The sequence below is a fragment of the Varanus komodoensis genome, unplaced genomic scaffold (genome assembly GCF_004798865.1).
Source record: "Varanus komodoensis strain SLA01 unplaced genomic scaffold, ASM479886v1 scaffold5, whole genome shotgun sequence".
Lineage (NCBI taxonomy): Eukaryota > Metazoa > Chordata > Lepidosauria > Squamata > Varanidae > Varanus > Varanus komodoensis.
Window position 1 is genome coordinate 32,776,526 of NW_025336087.1, and position 17,014 is coordinate 32,793,539.

A 17,014-nucleotide genomic window follows, 5' to 3' on the forward strand; every position below is an offset into this window, starting at 1 on the left:
GGGGACCAGGCCCAGAAAAATCGCAGCCTTCCCAAGTTCCAGCACAGAGATATAACTGTTCCTTGAATCATGTATAGATTAGATGAAAAACAACAAAAAATGACCCAGCTCAAACCACCAGCAACTCTCCCAGAAAATGGCTATGGAGGAAAGAAACAGCCATCTCTTCCATTGCACAGAGCTTCAACCAAGGTTAGTTTATAATGTCCACGTTTCTTGAATAAAAATATGAGACAGTTTACAAATGCAAAATTAAAGTCTTATTAAAGTTCAAACAAGACATTAAGAGAATACCCCTTCCAAAGTTATTTCCAAGTAGATAAGCAGAAATGCCTTAAAATCTGAATCACAGCCAACATCTCAGCCTCAAATCTGAGCTGTCCAGAAAGTGCCATTGTCCTTCATCTCAATTTAAAAGCCAGAAAAGAAGCACAGCTAGTATTCTCATGCCAAGATCAGTTTACACTGTTTATAATTCTTAGTTCTAAAGTAGAAACATTAAACAGCTGTGCAAATTAGACACCATCAATCAAGAAAAGATCCATTCCAGAGTCCTTTCAAAATATGCAAACAAAAATGCCTGAAGAGTCTAAATTGCACCAACTTAGAATATTATAATGTGTCATAAAAATATATAGTAAAAAATAAGAGAAAAGGGAAAAAAGTAAATGTGGTGGGGTGTCAACTTTTTAACTGCTCCTGTAATCAGAGCTGTAGACCAAGAGTCTTCCTGCTCACCTTTCATTTAGAAAGGTGAACAACCCCTCAAGACAATTTATAATTATCTAAACGAGATAATTCAAGATTGTAATGTGTTGTTATTAAAGGCTGGAAATTAAAGTTTCCTAATAATGCAGATGGCGAAAAATGAGCAAAGCTTCACGGAGCACAAAGAGTTGCTTTGGGTTGCATACATATCAATAAAATTATAATTCCTTGAATTCAAAAGCAACAGAGAAGTACGTTAAGGTTAAAGTTAATGTTTCAACTTATTATTATTCATTTACAAAGTGGGAACCTATTTTAGATCTAAACTAACTCCATGAGGTAATTGAAGAGTGGAGTACGTGTAAATTTTTCCTTTCCAATATATTTCATTCATTCATTCATTCATTCATTCATTCATTCATTACATCCATTTATACCCTGTCCTATTTCTTCAAGCGCTCAGGACAACATACAAAATATTTGTGGATTAAGTATAGAGCATGATTTAGGATAATGATTTGATTCTGAAAAGGGGTCATTTTTCCAGGTCAGTTGCAGAGTACAAGTTGTAAGTGTGATAAATGCAAGATTCTTAAAATAGCATTCATGCAGTATGTAATGGCTTTTATTCACTTTTGTATCTATTCTGCCGTTGTATAAAACTGCTGAATTTGCTCTACAAAATCCTCCTGTACAAGGAGTATCATCCCTCCGGAATGCACACTGTAACATGGTAAGGGGATTTGAGAATGTCAGAGAAGCAGAGAAAATGTCAGGATTCCAGACTCTCTCACCCGGCTGGCCTTTAGCAGGGTAACCCAAGGTGGAATGGTCAGGGTGCAGACACCTAAGATGCATCCACCCTCTTCAGGAGGAATGGTCACATCAGCAGAAGAAAATAGATATTTCTAATGAAGATGTGGGCAAAGAAACTCAGGAAGGGCAACAGCAGTGGCAGATGATCTTTCACAGACAATTACAGTAACTCTAAAGGTAACTCTGGTTACTACTGTGCAGAGAAAGGCAATTGTAAACTGCTTCTGAGTCTTATTACCTTGAAAACCCCAAGATGAAGAAGCCAAAAAAAAACAAATGATATTGCCTGAATTTGGAAGACACTCAGCAAACTGCTGGGGAGGAGCAAAGGGTAAGTACAAATAACACTGTTGCTAATGTGGCAACTAGATCAAAGCCAAAAGGAAGTAAAGTGCCTGATATGCACAAAGGTGAAAGGAAAGTCTGATGTTGCACAACACATAATTGGAGCATAAAACATGTGAAGTATGAACCAAAGCAAACTGGAAACCATAAAACAGGAAATGGAACAGTTAAACTTGGAAGTTCTCACTGTGAGCGAGCTAAAGTGGAATGGAATGGGACATTTTCAGTCAAACACAGACTGTTTTATTCTGGAAATGACAGAAGAAATGGAGTAGCTCTAACTGTGAAGCAAAGTGTTACATGGGCAGTAAGGGCTATAATGCCAAATCCAACCAAATTAATATCAATCAGAATTTGTGGAAAACCTATCAATATAACCATAATCCAACAGATGCTGAAGAAGAAGATATTGAAAACTTTTATGGATGTGTTCAAGAAGAAATTGACACACAAAACAAGACATGATGGTAATTCTAAGTGACTGGAATGTAAAAACAGAAAACAATGCGAAATCAAACGTGGTAGGCAAATTGGCCTAGGGATCAAATTCTGTGAAGTCAACAGTCTATCATAAACATACTTCAATCAACCAGTCAGATTACTATATGCATGCACTTCACCAGATAGCCAATACATAAATCAAATTCAATGTAATTGAAAGTAAGAGGTGGAAATACAGTATTCTCACTGCCAAAACAAGGCAGGGAGCAGATTGCAGAACTGACCATGAACTCTTAATATCAAACATCAGAATAAATCTGGAAAAGATCAAAAGAAATATAGTGCCAAAATACCACTTCAATAACATCCTTGAAGAGTTCTATATACACATAAATAACAGGCTTGTATGGCTTAACTTAATTGACTATGAGCCAGAACTGTGAACTGAAACCAGAGATGATTTTAGAGAAGTATGCCAAAAGTCATTTCCTGTAGCAAAAAGAAAGAAGCCTAGATGAATGACAAAAGAAACAATCACAGTTACTAAGGACAGATGAGAAGCAAATGGTGATAGAAATAGGGTCAGAATCCTGAATGTATATTATATATCACATAGAGACCACTATTACAATGAACAGTGCAAAGAAACAGAAGAGAGCAACAAAAGGGATGCATTTAAACCTAGATTAGGAATGCTAAAAGACAGTTCCTATTATTTCTTAAAGCTCAACTAAGGTTCTACTGATAGAAGGTAAAGGTTGCAAACTTAATCAAGATTATATGAATTTCTGGAGGGGATATGGATATAATTGAAGTATATATTATTAATTGTTGTAATATGTGAATTAAGTGGAGGTAGTATTGGTCTCCGGGGTGGTGGGAACACTATTATTTACTTTTCTAATTACTAATTGAGTTTCTGTATGTAATATTATTATTGTCATATTGTGCTGTATTTGTGGGTTTTTTTCCTTCTGTATTTAAAAAAAAAAAAAATAAAAGCGGGGAGGGAAAGCTCAACTAAAGTTCTTCATGGCATGCACAGAATCACTATAATTAGCAACTGAAACGGGATCTTTGGGATACCTTGCTGCGTGAAGTGGAGCAGCAGTTAGCACCAGCATCTTTTCCACCCCATTCAAGGTTAATTATACCCAAACTCAAGAGACTATTTTGCTGCTTGAGATAGAAAAATGCACAAGTTCCTATACCCATCAGTAGAAATAAAATAATTTCTTAATAGGGCTGACTGTGAGGTCCCTGCTTAAACAGGCATTCAAGATGTTTAGAAGACTGTTGTGGGAATGCTCATATCTGGAGATCCAAAACTAACTGGCACAGTAGCCTGTGGTTTATCTTGGTACCTTCTTAGCAAAGCTTTTCCCAACAATAAATTAGCATCATGTAGCAAGAGGCTTTCTATAAACTTTCAAACTGAAAGCCAGTCTCCTTCTGCCACCAAACCTGATAATTTCTTTGGCAGTGGCATCTTAAGTATTTATCTGAATCAGAATGTGATTATATTAGGGCCTGTATAAGGTAAAACAGCCTTCCCAGCTGGTGTCTCCCAGATGGTTTGGAGTACAATTTTCAGAATTTTTGACCAGTGCCCTTGTTGGTCAGGGCCAAAAGTCCAAAACATGTTGAAAACACCAGGTTGGAGAAGGCTTTGGATCCAAAAAAGGGATACATTCAGAGCAGAACCTCATGCAACTGGAGATTGACTTGCTGTTTTGGTATGGCAACTGCCATTACCAAAGACAAGATGTATATTAAAAATGAGCAGCAGCTTTTGTACTGGGAATTACTGCAGCAAGTGTCACCTCAATGAGTCAGTACTTGGTAAAAGCACCTTGGCAGCAATTAGTGTTGTGAGTCTTCTTGGATAACTCTCTGCCCTTTGCACATCTGGATTCAACAATGTTTACCATTCTTTCCGAAAAAGCTGCTTTGGCTCTGTCAAGTTGAAAGGGGACTGCTGGTGAACAGCAGCTTTCAAGTCTTGCCACAGATTCTTAACTGCAGTGAGGTCACAGTTTTGACTAAGGCAAACTAAGATATTCAGGTTCTTGTTTTAAGACCCTACCAGTACCAGTGTTATTTTGGCTGTGGGTTTATAGTCCTGGTCTGCCAAGAAGATGAACCTCTGCCCCAGCCCCAGGACACTTGGAGACTAAAATAGTTTTCCTTTAGAATTAGCTTGTATTTTGTTCCTTCCATCTGATGCTCAGTCCTGACCAGTTTCCCACTATCCGCAGAGGAAAAGCTTCCCTGGAAAGATACTGCCACCACCATGCTTCATTGTGGGAATGGTGTTCTCAGGGTAAGAAGCACTGTCGGCTTTGTGCCATATGCAACTATTTGTGGAAGGGCCCAAGTGTTCTGTTTTAGTCTCATCAGATCAGAGTCTTGTTCTACTTATTGCTGTGTCTTCTACATGACTTACTGAAAGCTCCAAATGAGTTTTGATATTTGCCTTTTTTGGCCATGGCTTTCTTCTTGTTCTTCTACAAAGCCCAGCTCTTTCCAGGGATGGTTTCTCCCATCTCAGCTGTGGATCTCTCCAGCAATTTATCACCGACCTCTTGGTTGCTTCTCTAATGCCTTCCTGACCTGGTCACTGAGCTTTTGCTGACAGCCTCCTCTAGGCAGAGTTGCAGTTGAATGGGTAGCACCATAGCTTATTCAGGGGCATCCCAGTGAAGAGGGTGAATGCTTATCCAACCAGCAAGTGCCAGAAAATTACTTAACTTTTATTTAAGAGACGTAATAAAAATATTTTGCGCCTTCTCAGGGTTGAATATCTTGTATTGACCAAATAGTAAAAACACCAATTAAATCTATTTCAGCTTCAGGAAGAAAAGTCCAAGTGGTCAGGCTGAATATTTCTGCAAGGCAGTGCATCATTCTGATCCACCCAATACTTACCCATTGAATTTTGTGATGATTTGAACCCAGGTATTCCTTGTCTAAACACAACCCTTTACCCATGATTTTTTTTTTTTTTTGGTGAACATATTTTTGTGAACATCCTTCCATTTCTTGCCCTTTCCTTGGGCAATAAACTGACTTGCAAAGTGGCATCAGTATAACTAAACTATGGAAAACAGAAGTGACAGAGCTGTTGAGGTGTTACTTTCATTTCTGTCCTGCATAAAGTGGGGCTTGGACCCGATGACATTCTTGCGCCTTCCACTCTACTATTCTGATTCTATATAAATTGGAAGACCCTGCAGCTAGTCATAAATATGATCACCCCAAATGTTCAGACAGGGACTGCATTCAAGGAAAAATGTTTTCCTTTCACATGTTAATCATGCTAAAAGTATCAGTGGGTTCAGGGACCAGAGGCATATAGGCTTGATGTGAACCAAAATCTTGATCACACAGGTTTCCAGTCCACATGAAAGCCTATTCAGATGTGCATAGCATGGGGTCATTGGTAGAACAAGTCAATGGAAAATGGAAAAATGAACATTTTAGTATGTGGGGGCTTCATGTGATTAATAAAAGGTTGGATGTGGGCTTCTTCCATTCAGAGATTATTTTTTACCCACCATCAGAGGGAGAAAGAGGTGGAAAGTGGTTGGAGTTGTTTCTACTCCTTACATAGAACTTGCAAAAACATTTAAAACACTCAGTAAGCATTCATTGTGCATTCATAGAGAATATTTGCATTTTAATTCCAGTGGGAAGACTGAAAGACTGCTTCAGGTTCAAGGCTATTTGGTTCTAGGACAGTCCAGAAGCTTTTCATCTGGAGCAGAATAATGTGCTAATTATTGTGCAGCTATGAGAGGTTTGTGTCCAGGTGCAACATTGTTAAAAGAAAACAAAATAGGAGAGGCTGCACCTGTGTCAATAATGTAAGTCTTTCCCTTTCTAAAACCTCTGTTTAGGCTTCCTAAATAGCAGACGTTCAAGACTGTAAAGCTAAAATGAAAGGCTCAAAAAAGAGGGGACATATATATTCAATGCAATGATTTTTAAAAACCCTGCCTGCTGAAGTCCAGAGTTAAGACTGTTCCCTGCTGCTCTACAGGTCATTTCCATAATCAGGAGCCTTTGGAGCCTTATTATAGTGGCTTATATTAGCCACAGATAGTTGCTTTACCTATAAATTGACTGGAAGTGCATGATCACCCAGGAAAGGAAGACACAGTGGCTTCTTCTCCTGCCTGACAGATTTTGCCTAATTACCCTCACAGTGGGCAGGATGCGCTGTCATCCAAACCCATCATGGTGCACAGCAGAGATAGCTCCCAAGCTACCCTGGAACTCACGGCATGTTGCACTGGTCTGGAGCAGCTGCGTGGCACTGTGAGAGTAAGCAGCTGGTGCACACAAGGGCAGCACAAGGAAGCCACTCCAGCTTTCCCCCGTTATCATGCGAACCTAGGCATTGCCATGCCTATCCCAGGCAACCAAACCACGGCTAGTTTTCCCTCCTCCTGGCTTCTCTCCTGCCCACCTAGCCAGGAGTTACTACAGGGGGAGACCTGACGGCGCGCAGTACGGTGAGCCCCATTCCTGTGCAAGTCTCCGCAGCTCGCTGCAAAGGAGCGAAGCGACCCTGACAGCGCGTGAGTCACTCCCGGCGGGGCACGAGCAGGCAGGAGGCGCGCCCCAGGGGCCACGGGCGTCGGCCTTCCGCCGCCACACGCGTGCGCTGCCGCCGCCTCCTTATCGAGCCAAGCAACTCCAGTGCAATAGCTCGGAGGCGAGTCCCCGCGCTCCCTCCAGCCCGCGAAGGCCCCCGCCCCGCTCTCGACGCCTGCCTGCTCGCCCGCGCGCGCGCGCGCGTCACAAAGGAAGAGGCGCCCTCTCCGCGCACCTTTCAAACCCCTCAGGCGCGCGCCCAGGAGCCTCGCCGGGCCCGCCCCTCGGGTTCCTCGCGCCGCGGCCATTGGCTCGCCGCGCCGCCTCCTGCAGCCCAGTCGTTCGCGTGCCTGGGCCGCGGTAGAGAGGCTTGGAGTCGCCCAGGTGCTGCTTTCGCGCGCTCCTGCTCCGGGACACACAGTGAGTGGCTTTGTTCCTACAGCCCGCGGGGCGGTGGGGCAGCAGCCTGCTGCGCGGGGCGCGGGAGGGCGAAGGAAGGAATGCGCTCGCGTCCGGGCGGGGGCTGCGCGGGTGGGTGCGCTCCGAGGGAAGCGCCGGCCCGGCAGACCTTCCTCGCCCCCTTCTCGGCTGCCTGGCGGGAGAGGAACGTGCCAGACTTGGCTGAGTCTTGCTTGGCGCTTCAGCTTCAGTGGGTGGGAGGCGCGCTTCCCTTGCAAGATCTGAGACTTTCTTCTTCTTTGCGCAAAGCGCCCGTAGCCCGAAAGTTACTAGCAAGAGTTACAGGTCGCCCTATTGACGAAGAGCGAGCTTTGGTCCTTAGGACGCAAGCAAATATTCGGAAGTCGTGGGTGACCGAGTTGGCGCGTACTTCTCCGCCTGATGTTCAAAACAGAACAGAGGAAGGAGAAGCGATTGCCAGCTCTCCTTCCCCCACCCCCGCGCACTTCTTGCAGTGATGTGCCCGTACTGCCGCGGGACCGGAATACGTGCAAGGAGCGTCTGGCTTTGCACTGTGAGTAATCGGAATTTCGAGATGAGTAGAAAGAGAATGGTTAAAACTGACAGTTCTTGCCAGTTGAGCAGCTGAGTGTCGTTGGCTCAGCTCGTCCGGACGTGGAGGGCTTCTTCACGGACTTTGATAGTCCAGAGACTTTCCTGGTCGGTTCTCTTTCTTACCTGGTCCTCTCCTGGGTTTATTCTGTGGAACGGCCTTTTGTGTCTGAAATTGCCCACATGAATGGTGCTTTGCAGCCTGTTTGTCAGCCTTGGAGACTAACAGAGGAGAGGCCAACATCAGGATCTAAGCAACCAAACTGTGTGCAGAAGTGCAGCCTAGGTGTTTAGACGCTAGATGTGTTGAAGCTTGGCTGTCGGATTGCTTAAGGCCATCCAATTAAAATGCAAAACTTAACCAGTTGTCAGTCTTTACTCCATCTGTGTTTGTTCAAACAGGGTAGTTCAAAGGCTCTTACTCAGTGGTAATGTACAGTAAATGTAAATTGTAGCCTATATATAAAGTGGGTGAGTGACATAGTGCAAACATGTCTTGTTTTCTCTATTTGGGTGTAGTTATATGTGATCTGAGATGACTGATTCCTGTAAAAATGAGCTGCTACTTGAGCTGTTAGGAAATAACACAATTTAGAGCAGGCAAGAGTATTCACTGGTTCTAGGAATTAGACAAAAATTTAAATTATTGACTAATTCCTTAGGTCAATGATTATTCTAACTATATTGCTGCTATTAAATTGTAAATAAAACATGTCCATAATGCTGGCAACATATCTTCATGATAAAAGTTTGTCATTCTACATGCATTTTAAATGAGGGACAAGAATACAATCAAAGTGTAATTTTCATTTTTGTCATTGTTAGGAAAGTGGAGAAAGCTGGCACAGAATACATCAATGTGAATATTCCCCAAAATACATTTGCTTAAGTTCTGAAAGATAAAAAGTTAATTGAACTCCTGAAATATTAAGTGTCTGTGATGGGTTCTATCTAGTTGTAAGTATTATTCCTCTTATGGATGTCTCTTTGACCTAGTGGATGTGACATTTGTGAATTCACTCTTCCAGTGTCAAAGTCCATTCTGTTCCAAAGACTCTTCCATCCCACTGTTTGAGTTTCAGATCCTGTTGAAATCAGTGAAAATTGCCTCCCTACCAGTCTTTCCACTCAGAACTCTTCACTGGATCAAACAGCCTATCTATAGAAGGACACAGTCAGATACAACTTGGTATATATAACATGTTTGTTATTAGTAAATAACTGGAATGACTAACCATTCTCTTGGGTTGTCACCTAAACCAAATATTTGCTCTTTTTCACTGCACATCTTGAAACATCCAATAAGCATGTATGATTCATATTAGGGTGGGTTTAGTGCAGGAAGCCTAGGATATGCATCCTGATCCTTTCAACACACTGAAGTCAAACAAGCTTGTTATGCTGAATTGTATGGTATTTCTTTACCATACAGTATTTGAAGCTCTCTGGGCAGACAGTTCTATGTTCTAGGTTTTCTGGCTCTTTTGGTAAAAGGTTGCTTCTCTGTTTCTGCAAGGCTGAAATTCCAGCTTTGACCTTGGAGTATGTTTCTGAGCTTAGAGTTAGGATCCCAACTTCTGTGGCTAGCTGGACTCTGTGCCCCAACAGTGCCTTTAGAAAAATGTAAAATGTATAATAGTAAATGAAATATTCTCTAAAATCAACCTTTTAAATAAGCCCACTTTTTATTTTTTTATTTATTTTATTAAAACATTTTTATGCCGCCCCATTCGCCAAAGCCTCAGGGCGGCTTACAACAATAAGTTAGGTCCTCATAAGTAAAAATTAAAATATATACATTAAAATAAAATACAACTATACAATATAAAATAAGCTGCCCTGGCCAGATAAAATTCAATAATATTAACATTTAAAATGCTGCTTAAATAAAAAGGTCTTCACCTGGCGCTGAAAAACAAATAACAGCGGCGCCAGGCGGACCTCTTTTTCTCCTTTTTACTTGACTGCTGGGGAAAGAAAAAGAGCAAGGGCCAGTATCAGCACCTGGAATCCTTGAACAGCTGGCAGAGACCCCCACTAATACCTGTCCTGAACTCTCCTTTAACTTTTTTGCCTCTCCTGCAATGGCATTCTGAGTTGGTGGACACACTGGCAGGCCTGCATAGCAGATCCCAGTAGCTGGAGAATGCCATCTTAATTTCCCATGTTGCCCCAAGTCATGCAAGGGCATTGTGGGAAATTTAACCACTATTTATTCTCACAGCAATGCCCTCATACAGCTTGGGCATGATAGGCCCACTGCCAAAGGAGGAGCCCATGTAGTGATTGGGCCTGTTCCTCTTCTAATGCAGCCTTCAGAAGAAGTGGCAAATCTGCCACAGAACTCCTAAAACCAGCGGACCCAAAAATAAGCCAGGCAGTCTTTGTGGGAAACTCAATTTCTTGGGGAAAGTGCAGTGAACATGCTAATATGGGAAGGCTGGACCCATATCATTAGTATGATCATATGGCGGGAGATTAAGAGGTGAGATGTATCAGACGTTTAAGCAGCATTATCTGCCTTTAAAGGTGGGGTTACCACTTATCAGCTTTGAAGGAAGGAAGGAAGGATATTCATTTGGAGTCAACTTAGCATTAAGCAACATTTCCCTAATGGCCAGTAGTCTATCTTAGCTTCTATTTTTTGCAATTGCTTTCTGCAGCACTCTTCTGTTGCATTAAAAAGCTAGCCTGCCCTGCTTACTTGGAAGAATGGGTAGAAGACCAGCTGAGATAGTCTATCAGACAGCATGTTATTCAGGGTCTCCTAATAATTGGATCTGCTACTGCACAGAACTCCATTTCCACACTGCTGCTTGTGGATGTAGGTGGAGTGGGGGAGCTTTCTTCCTTTTGAAATCTACCTGGTTTGTTTGAATGCCTGGAGCACTCCATCTCTTCTCTGCAGTCCAGTGAGCTGTCCGCATGGAATTCCCTATTTGCATACAGTTTATGGTTGCCTCTGATTTCCAAGCTTAGTGCTGCTTTCAGATAAATCGTATCTAGAAAACACAATTGTCATCATAGAAGCAATTACATTCCTTGAGTTTTTTGTGATACCAAATAGGTTTTGAACATTCTACTTTGGTTTGCATGTAAGTTGTGCCTGTAACAAAACTTCTTATGTGCACAGTGCTTTTGTATTTAATTTTATTTATTATTTTAATATGATTTGTCCTGTTTTTCTCCTCCGAAAAAGGATTTGCGTAAAGTAGCATGTAAAAATAAAAAACTAAGAAAAAAACCAGCAGCAGCAGAGAAAACATGAAACTGTCATAAATAAAACTACGCAACAACAAAGTCAAATACTTGCTTAAAAGGAAATGACTTTATTGCTGGTAGAACACACATTAGAGACAGATGGTCTAACCTCTTGAAGCAGGAAGTTCCATATATAGGTCATTGCCACTGACAGAGCCCTCTCGTGCACTTCCACCAACTATGCCTCTGAAGGAACATGCAAGAGAGGCATAGCAGCTGATCTACAACTCTCAACAGTCCTCCATCTTCCACGTAGCCCTGTCCTAAGCTTCAAAGATGGCCATGAAAACCTTGAATTGCACTTGGAAACAAACTGGCAGCCAGTACAATCAAAGATACAATACTGGTCATATGAATAAACACATATAATCCTTCCTATTCTAAAAAAAAAATAGATAACCAGATTATCTATTACCCTTATTTCAAGTTGGGGATTTTGGATCATCTTTCCTCAAGTTCATGGAGTAGGGCTTTATTCTAAAACATCTTCTCTGCCTTATTCTGTACTGAGATGCTTCAATAAATAGTATGCTGTCCACTAATACATTTTCTTTTCCTATCCCAGCAAGAGAGACTGGAATATAAACTGTGCCTGGCATTTCTCAAATCCTTATTGGTGACTTTTGCATGAGCATTGAAGCATCTATCTGAATTTTAATTGGCTGGCTAATGTTTTATTTGGGATCCTGATCTGATTAGGAAATCCTGTTGCAAGTCTTGACCCCCCCCCCCCCGGCCACCTTAGATATGCTAATATCTGCCTGTCCTAAAGCACTGTCTTTTTGTGCTGTTTGCCTTAATCTATTCAACCCTTTTGTTCTACTCTTATGTGCCTCTAGCAAACTATTGATCCTCCACTTTCCCCCAAATGGTGCATGTAACTGATAGGTTATAAAAGCATCTTGTGCAGACTCCATCTTTGTAGTCCTTTGGGGGCTACCTACATGCTGGATGTACTTCCTGTATGTCTGAATAAACTGTACCTGTTCTCTTGCTTGTACACATCCAGAAAAAAAAAAAAAACCAGATGCAACTAATACATCACCTCCAATACAAAGGAGAAAAGTAGTATAATTTAAGTTATAGAAAACAGGTAGTAGACATTTTAATATGGGTGTCTGAATTCCATTTTGCCATCTAATCTGTTTACTGTTGAGCTAATATAAATAGGGTTTTCTTTGCATAGCTACTCGTTTAGATTTGCATAGCCAGCTGCGGAACTAGTTTGCTGGCAAACTACGGAAGGGGAGGAACCCTATAATTCAGACAGTGCATTCTGAAGACACTGGGTGGAGGATAGTTCTGATTATGGAAGAGCCTTTCTCTAGACAAATGGTCGTGTGGTAGTAGCAAGAACAGAACTACATTTGAGGAAGAAATCTAAAGTGTGAACAAGAAGGTTGCCAGGAATTACTGCAATTACATCTTCTGGTAGTGGTGGCTGGTAAGGCTAGAGCAAGCTGTAAAACATGAGCTCATTACACTGTCTCTAACCAGAAAGCAGGAAAGCCCTTCTACCATCTTCTGGAGCAGAGCAGAGAAGTATAAATTGTGCCTTTCTGTGTGTATTACACAAACCAGCACTATTTAGATCAGACTAATGTTGGAAAGGGGGAGAAACAAAGAAATGTACGGATGGAGGGAGAAAAGGCATAGAATGAGCTCTAACACAGAAACTCTATACACAAACCTTTCACACATTCAGCAACAGTAAAAGGAGATTAATGAACTCTTACTAATTCACATGCACACAGTCTATCAACAAATGATTACTCACCTCTTTTGGTTCACAGCAAAAATTATTCTTTTTTAGTTCTTTGCACCTGTGCACCCAGAATAGACCAACAGATATACACATACTCATCTACAACACATCTTAACCATTTTTGCCTATCAAGAACCAGACTTGTAGGCTGGATCCACTGGACATACTATGAAAACTTGATGGTGTAATTGGAGTAAGTCTCATTGACTTACTGTTCAATGTTTATGATTGCCGTCTCAAACTTGCTGTCTTCACAGTGTAGACATAACAAATATTCCCTTATCATATGCATATATACCTAGTAATGTCTGCACATATGCCTACATATATATTGGCACATGAGTTTCAGCCTTTCTAAAGGGCTCTTTGATTATGGTATAAACTTAACTCTTCTATAGACAACATGGAAGATACGCACACACTGCTGAAGAAACTTTGCATGGTTTTTTTCAGCCTAAATAAGTAAGTTATGTAGGGTTTTTCTTCATAGCATTCTGAGTTCATCTCCTATAGTATTTACATTTCACAATCCTGCCTATACTTTGCTTAGAATGAGCAGTTACCAATAAAACTGTTAAACAGAAAGGATTGTTGCAAAACATTTCCTGCTTCTTGAGAAGGAAAAGTGCCAAAAAGTGCTAAAAGCCATGGAATAGTTCTAATCTGTTTTAACACAAGTATCATCAGAGGATATTCAAGGAATAAATGTTTGATACCATGATGAAAAGATACAGAAAATTCTAACAGGTTTATTTCAGATAAACTAAAGAGGAAAACTTACTGCGGTAACATACATAGAGCTCTCATTATTTCAAAGTACAAGAAATAGAGGAGAGAGGATGGATTATAGACTAGAGTACAAGTAGGACCTGTAAGAAAACATTGCCATGTGGAGTGCTCCATGGTACTCCACTGTGCCAACCTGATTTCCCTGGATGGTCCACAGAGCCTGAAGGCTCCAGTGTCAGTGGGGCAGTGTAGCTCCTCTGGAATTTAGTCTGAACTTTAAAGGAACTGCCCATGGCGTTGAACTTTCAGAGTTTCACCAATTCTGCTTATACCACTTCTTTGCTGTAATTGGTGGTACCATTCCAGCTACATAAGTAACAACACTCATTCCTACACATCTGAAATAGAAGCAATTATTAGCACCTAAAAAATAAGATGATATGATATGAATCTTGTTGATAGTTCTTTAGCTGTTTCGTTTGTGTAAACCATCATTTACTGCTAGGGTAATTATAAGTGTATAAGTGTATAGCACTCGCTTGCCCTGTAGAATTCCCCTTCAGAATGTCTTGCACAATACTGGAGATATTAGGGATGAGGGTCAAACTGACATTCAGGACCTATTGTATTTCCATGAATTTTTGCATTCTGTATAATAAGGGATGAAGATTACCTGTGCAAAAGAACTGTTTTGCACAGAACAGTCAGAAAGGAAGCACTGAATCTTTTGATACTGCAGTGATCAGTTTGAAATGCAGTAGGAAAATATGTACCAAACATTGATACTGGAGAAAAGCTCAGAAGTCTGGGACAGAGATATAAGTGGCCATTGAGCACAACACTTTGTATAGAATGATGAAAGAACATCTAAGTAGCTCTTGCATTATCTATAATGATTATTATTTAACATATATTTGTTTCACAATTGAGTCATCTTCCTAGTAGTGTATTTTAAGTAACTTTTATTTAATTGGGAAAGTATAATGCAGTCTAATGCTAACATCTTAAATTTGTTTCTGTTTTGTTCATTGCAACATGTGGTCAAAGAGCAAATTTTTGGAGAATAAGTTACCTTGACTACTGCTACAGGTTGTAACATACAAAAAAGGACTTCTGACATTACTTCTGGAGAGTGATAAGTAGCCTTTAGAGTTCATGCATTTTCCATGTGCATATTGCTCATGTAAGTTCCTTTTTTATACTTTGTGACCAGTGTTTGAAAGCATAGACTTTAAAGTACTTAAGAATCCAGTTTTCAATGAGAGCTATAAATTAAGAAGTACCCTAACGCTGTACCAGTGGGGACATGAGAAAGAATCAGTGACGTTTAAGTAGCAGGGAAGGGAAATGGATAGTCTTATTTGACTACATAAGAATGTTCTTCCTCCAAGGAGCTCAGAGTGGCATACATGAGTCTTCCCCCAGCTCTCTGTTTTATCCTCATAAAACTGTGTGCGTAGGTTAGTCTAAGAGGCAGTGAATTGCCAAAGACACCAAGTGCCCATCGTGGCTGTATGCAGACAATCACTTGCAAAATCCATTCAAAATGGTAAACTGGTCTGAAACTAGAAAAAAAATCTTGGATTTGGCCAGAGGAAGATCATTTCTTAATAAAAGTGGTTTCAGAGGAGAGAAATTTATTAAAGATCATCAAGAGAAGAATGAAATATAGGTCTCAGTGTATCATGGGGTGAGGGGAAACTATGTAAATAATAATCTTAATGGACATTTATTTAGGGTTTCCTCATTTAAACCACAGAGAGAGAATGTTTCATGTGGAGAAAGAGGCATCTGAGCTTTACAAACAGGAATGGAACCAGTTTGGAAGAAAAATGAGGAGATGCTTTAAACTGACTGTGATTATTTTCTCTTTTATACATCCGCACAGCTGAAGCTGTCTATGTGGTTTACAATTTTAACAAATGCAGTTCAAGAAGCGTTTATGAAAGTATCCCAATACTGGAATTTCAGAATATGATTGCACAGCTGTCAGGGAAAAAAACCCCTTGGATATAGGCAATAAGCAAATTAAATGCATACACACAATTGCCACTATATGAAGACAGACTAATTTTTCCAGACTTCATTAGAGGAATGTTTGGGTTTCAGATCAGCTTTGAGGCAATATAGAAATGAAATAAAGTGTAATTATCAATATTATTCTGAGTGAGACCACTGGGCCTCTATTCTTGACACTGACTTGAAGTGGCTTTGCTGGGTTTCAGGTGGTAGTTTTTCCAGTTCTCTCTGGAGATACCAGGAATGGAAGCCAGTGTCACAGAGTCAAGCTGCTTCCTGTGAATGGGGTGTTGATTCAGCTAGGTCATACATGCCTACTTTGAATAGCAGTCAATCTGTAGCATCTTCGACAGATCAGTAACCCTCAGTGTGCCTTGCAAATCTATTCACATGTATTCTTGACTTTCCCACTGCCTGGTATTAAAATGATTGAAATGTGCTACAACCTGGTATTGAAATGATTTCATTCGCATTGTTCCTGTTCCCTGACACACGATGCATAACACTGGGGAGATGCAAAATATTTTTCTTGTGGCACAAAAGTTAAGCAAACAAAAACAAACTGGGACTGAAACTGTAAGGCTGTCATACATAACAAGTGTGCTGTGAAACAATTGTTTTCAAGGGAACATGAAGTTTAGTTTAAACTTATTGTGGCAATGCAAAGCAGCCTACCCCAACCTGGTGCCTGACAGGTGGATTGCAACCTGCAGTATTCCTGATAATTCCCATGCTGTTTAGGGATAATAGGAACTGAAATCCAAAACATCTGGAGGTTCAAATCATCCTTGTGGAAACTAGAAAATGACGTTTGGAGGTTGCGCTAGCAAAGAGGCATAGGCTCACTACAAATAACTTGTGATGAAATAAAGAGAACTAAACTTTACACTATGTTGGTGAAAGGGAAGAAACACACCTATTTCATAAAGAAAATGGTGGACCAGGGCAAAATACATAATCTATAGCTGCTCTCTTTTTCACACTGCCCAATTCATTTGTTTTCAACTTGGTCATTTATATAATTCATCCTTTCCTAATATTTAAATGCAGCTGTGCACATATAAATGTTTTTTGTCAAATTCTGCTGGTAGGGAGAATTGTATTACTATTTGTATGCTTACTTTGAAAATGAGAATAATTATCTGAAAGCCAAACATAAGTATGACTAATATAAACATTTGCTGAAATAAATATATGCTGTAGGCAAATTATTCACACAATGAAGTGAGGTTGTTAATAGTGACATAAATTTTGTACTAAATTATACCTTGGAGTCAATAGTGCATAGAATAAGGCTTCAATCTTATATTACGTACCTAG

At 40.5% G+C, this 17,014-nt stretch overlaps 1 protein-coding gene across 1 annotated transcript in view; it reads left to right on the plus strand.

The window, feature by feature from the left end:
• Nucleotides 1-7,255: 7,255 nt before the first annotated feature.
• TNFAIP8 (TNF alpha induced protein 8) overlaps nucleotides 7,256-17,014 on the plus strand; it is a 39,458-nt gene continuing 29,699 nt past the window's right edge. The window contains exon 1 of the mRNA XM_044446396.1: nucleotides 7,256-7,329. Within this exon, the coding sequence (XP_044302331.1) occupies nucleotide 7,329 (1 nt within the window). The 5' untranslated portion in view covers nucleotides 7,256-7,328. The remainder of the gene's footprint in view (nucleotides 7,330-17,014) is intronic.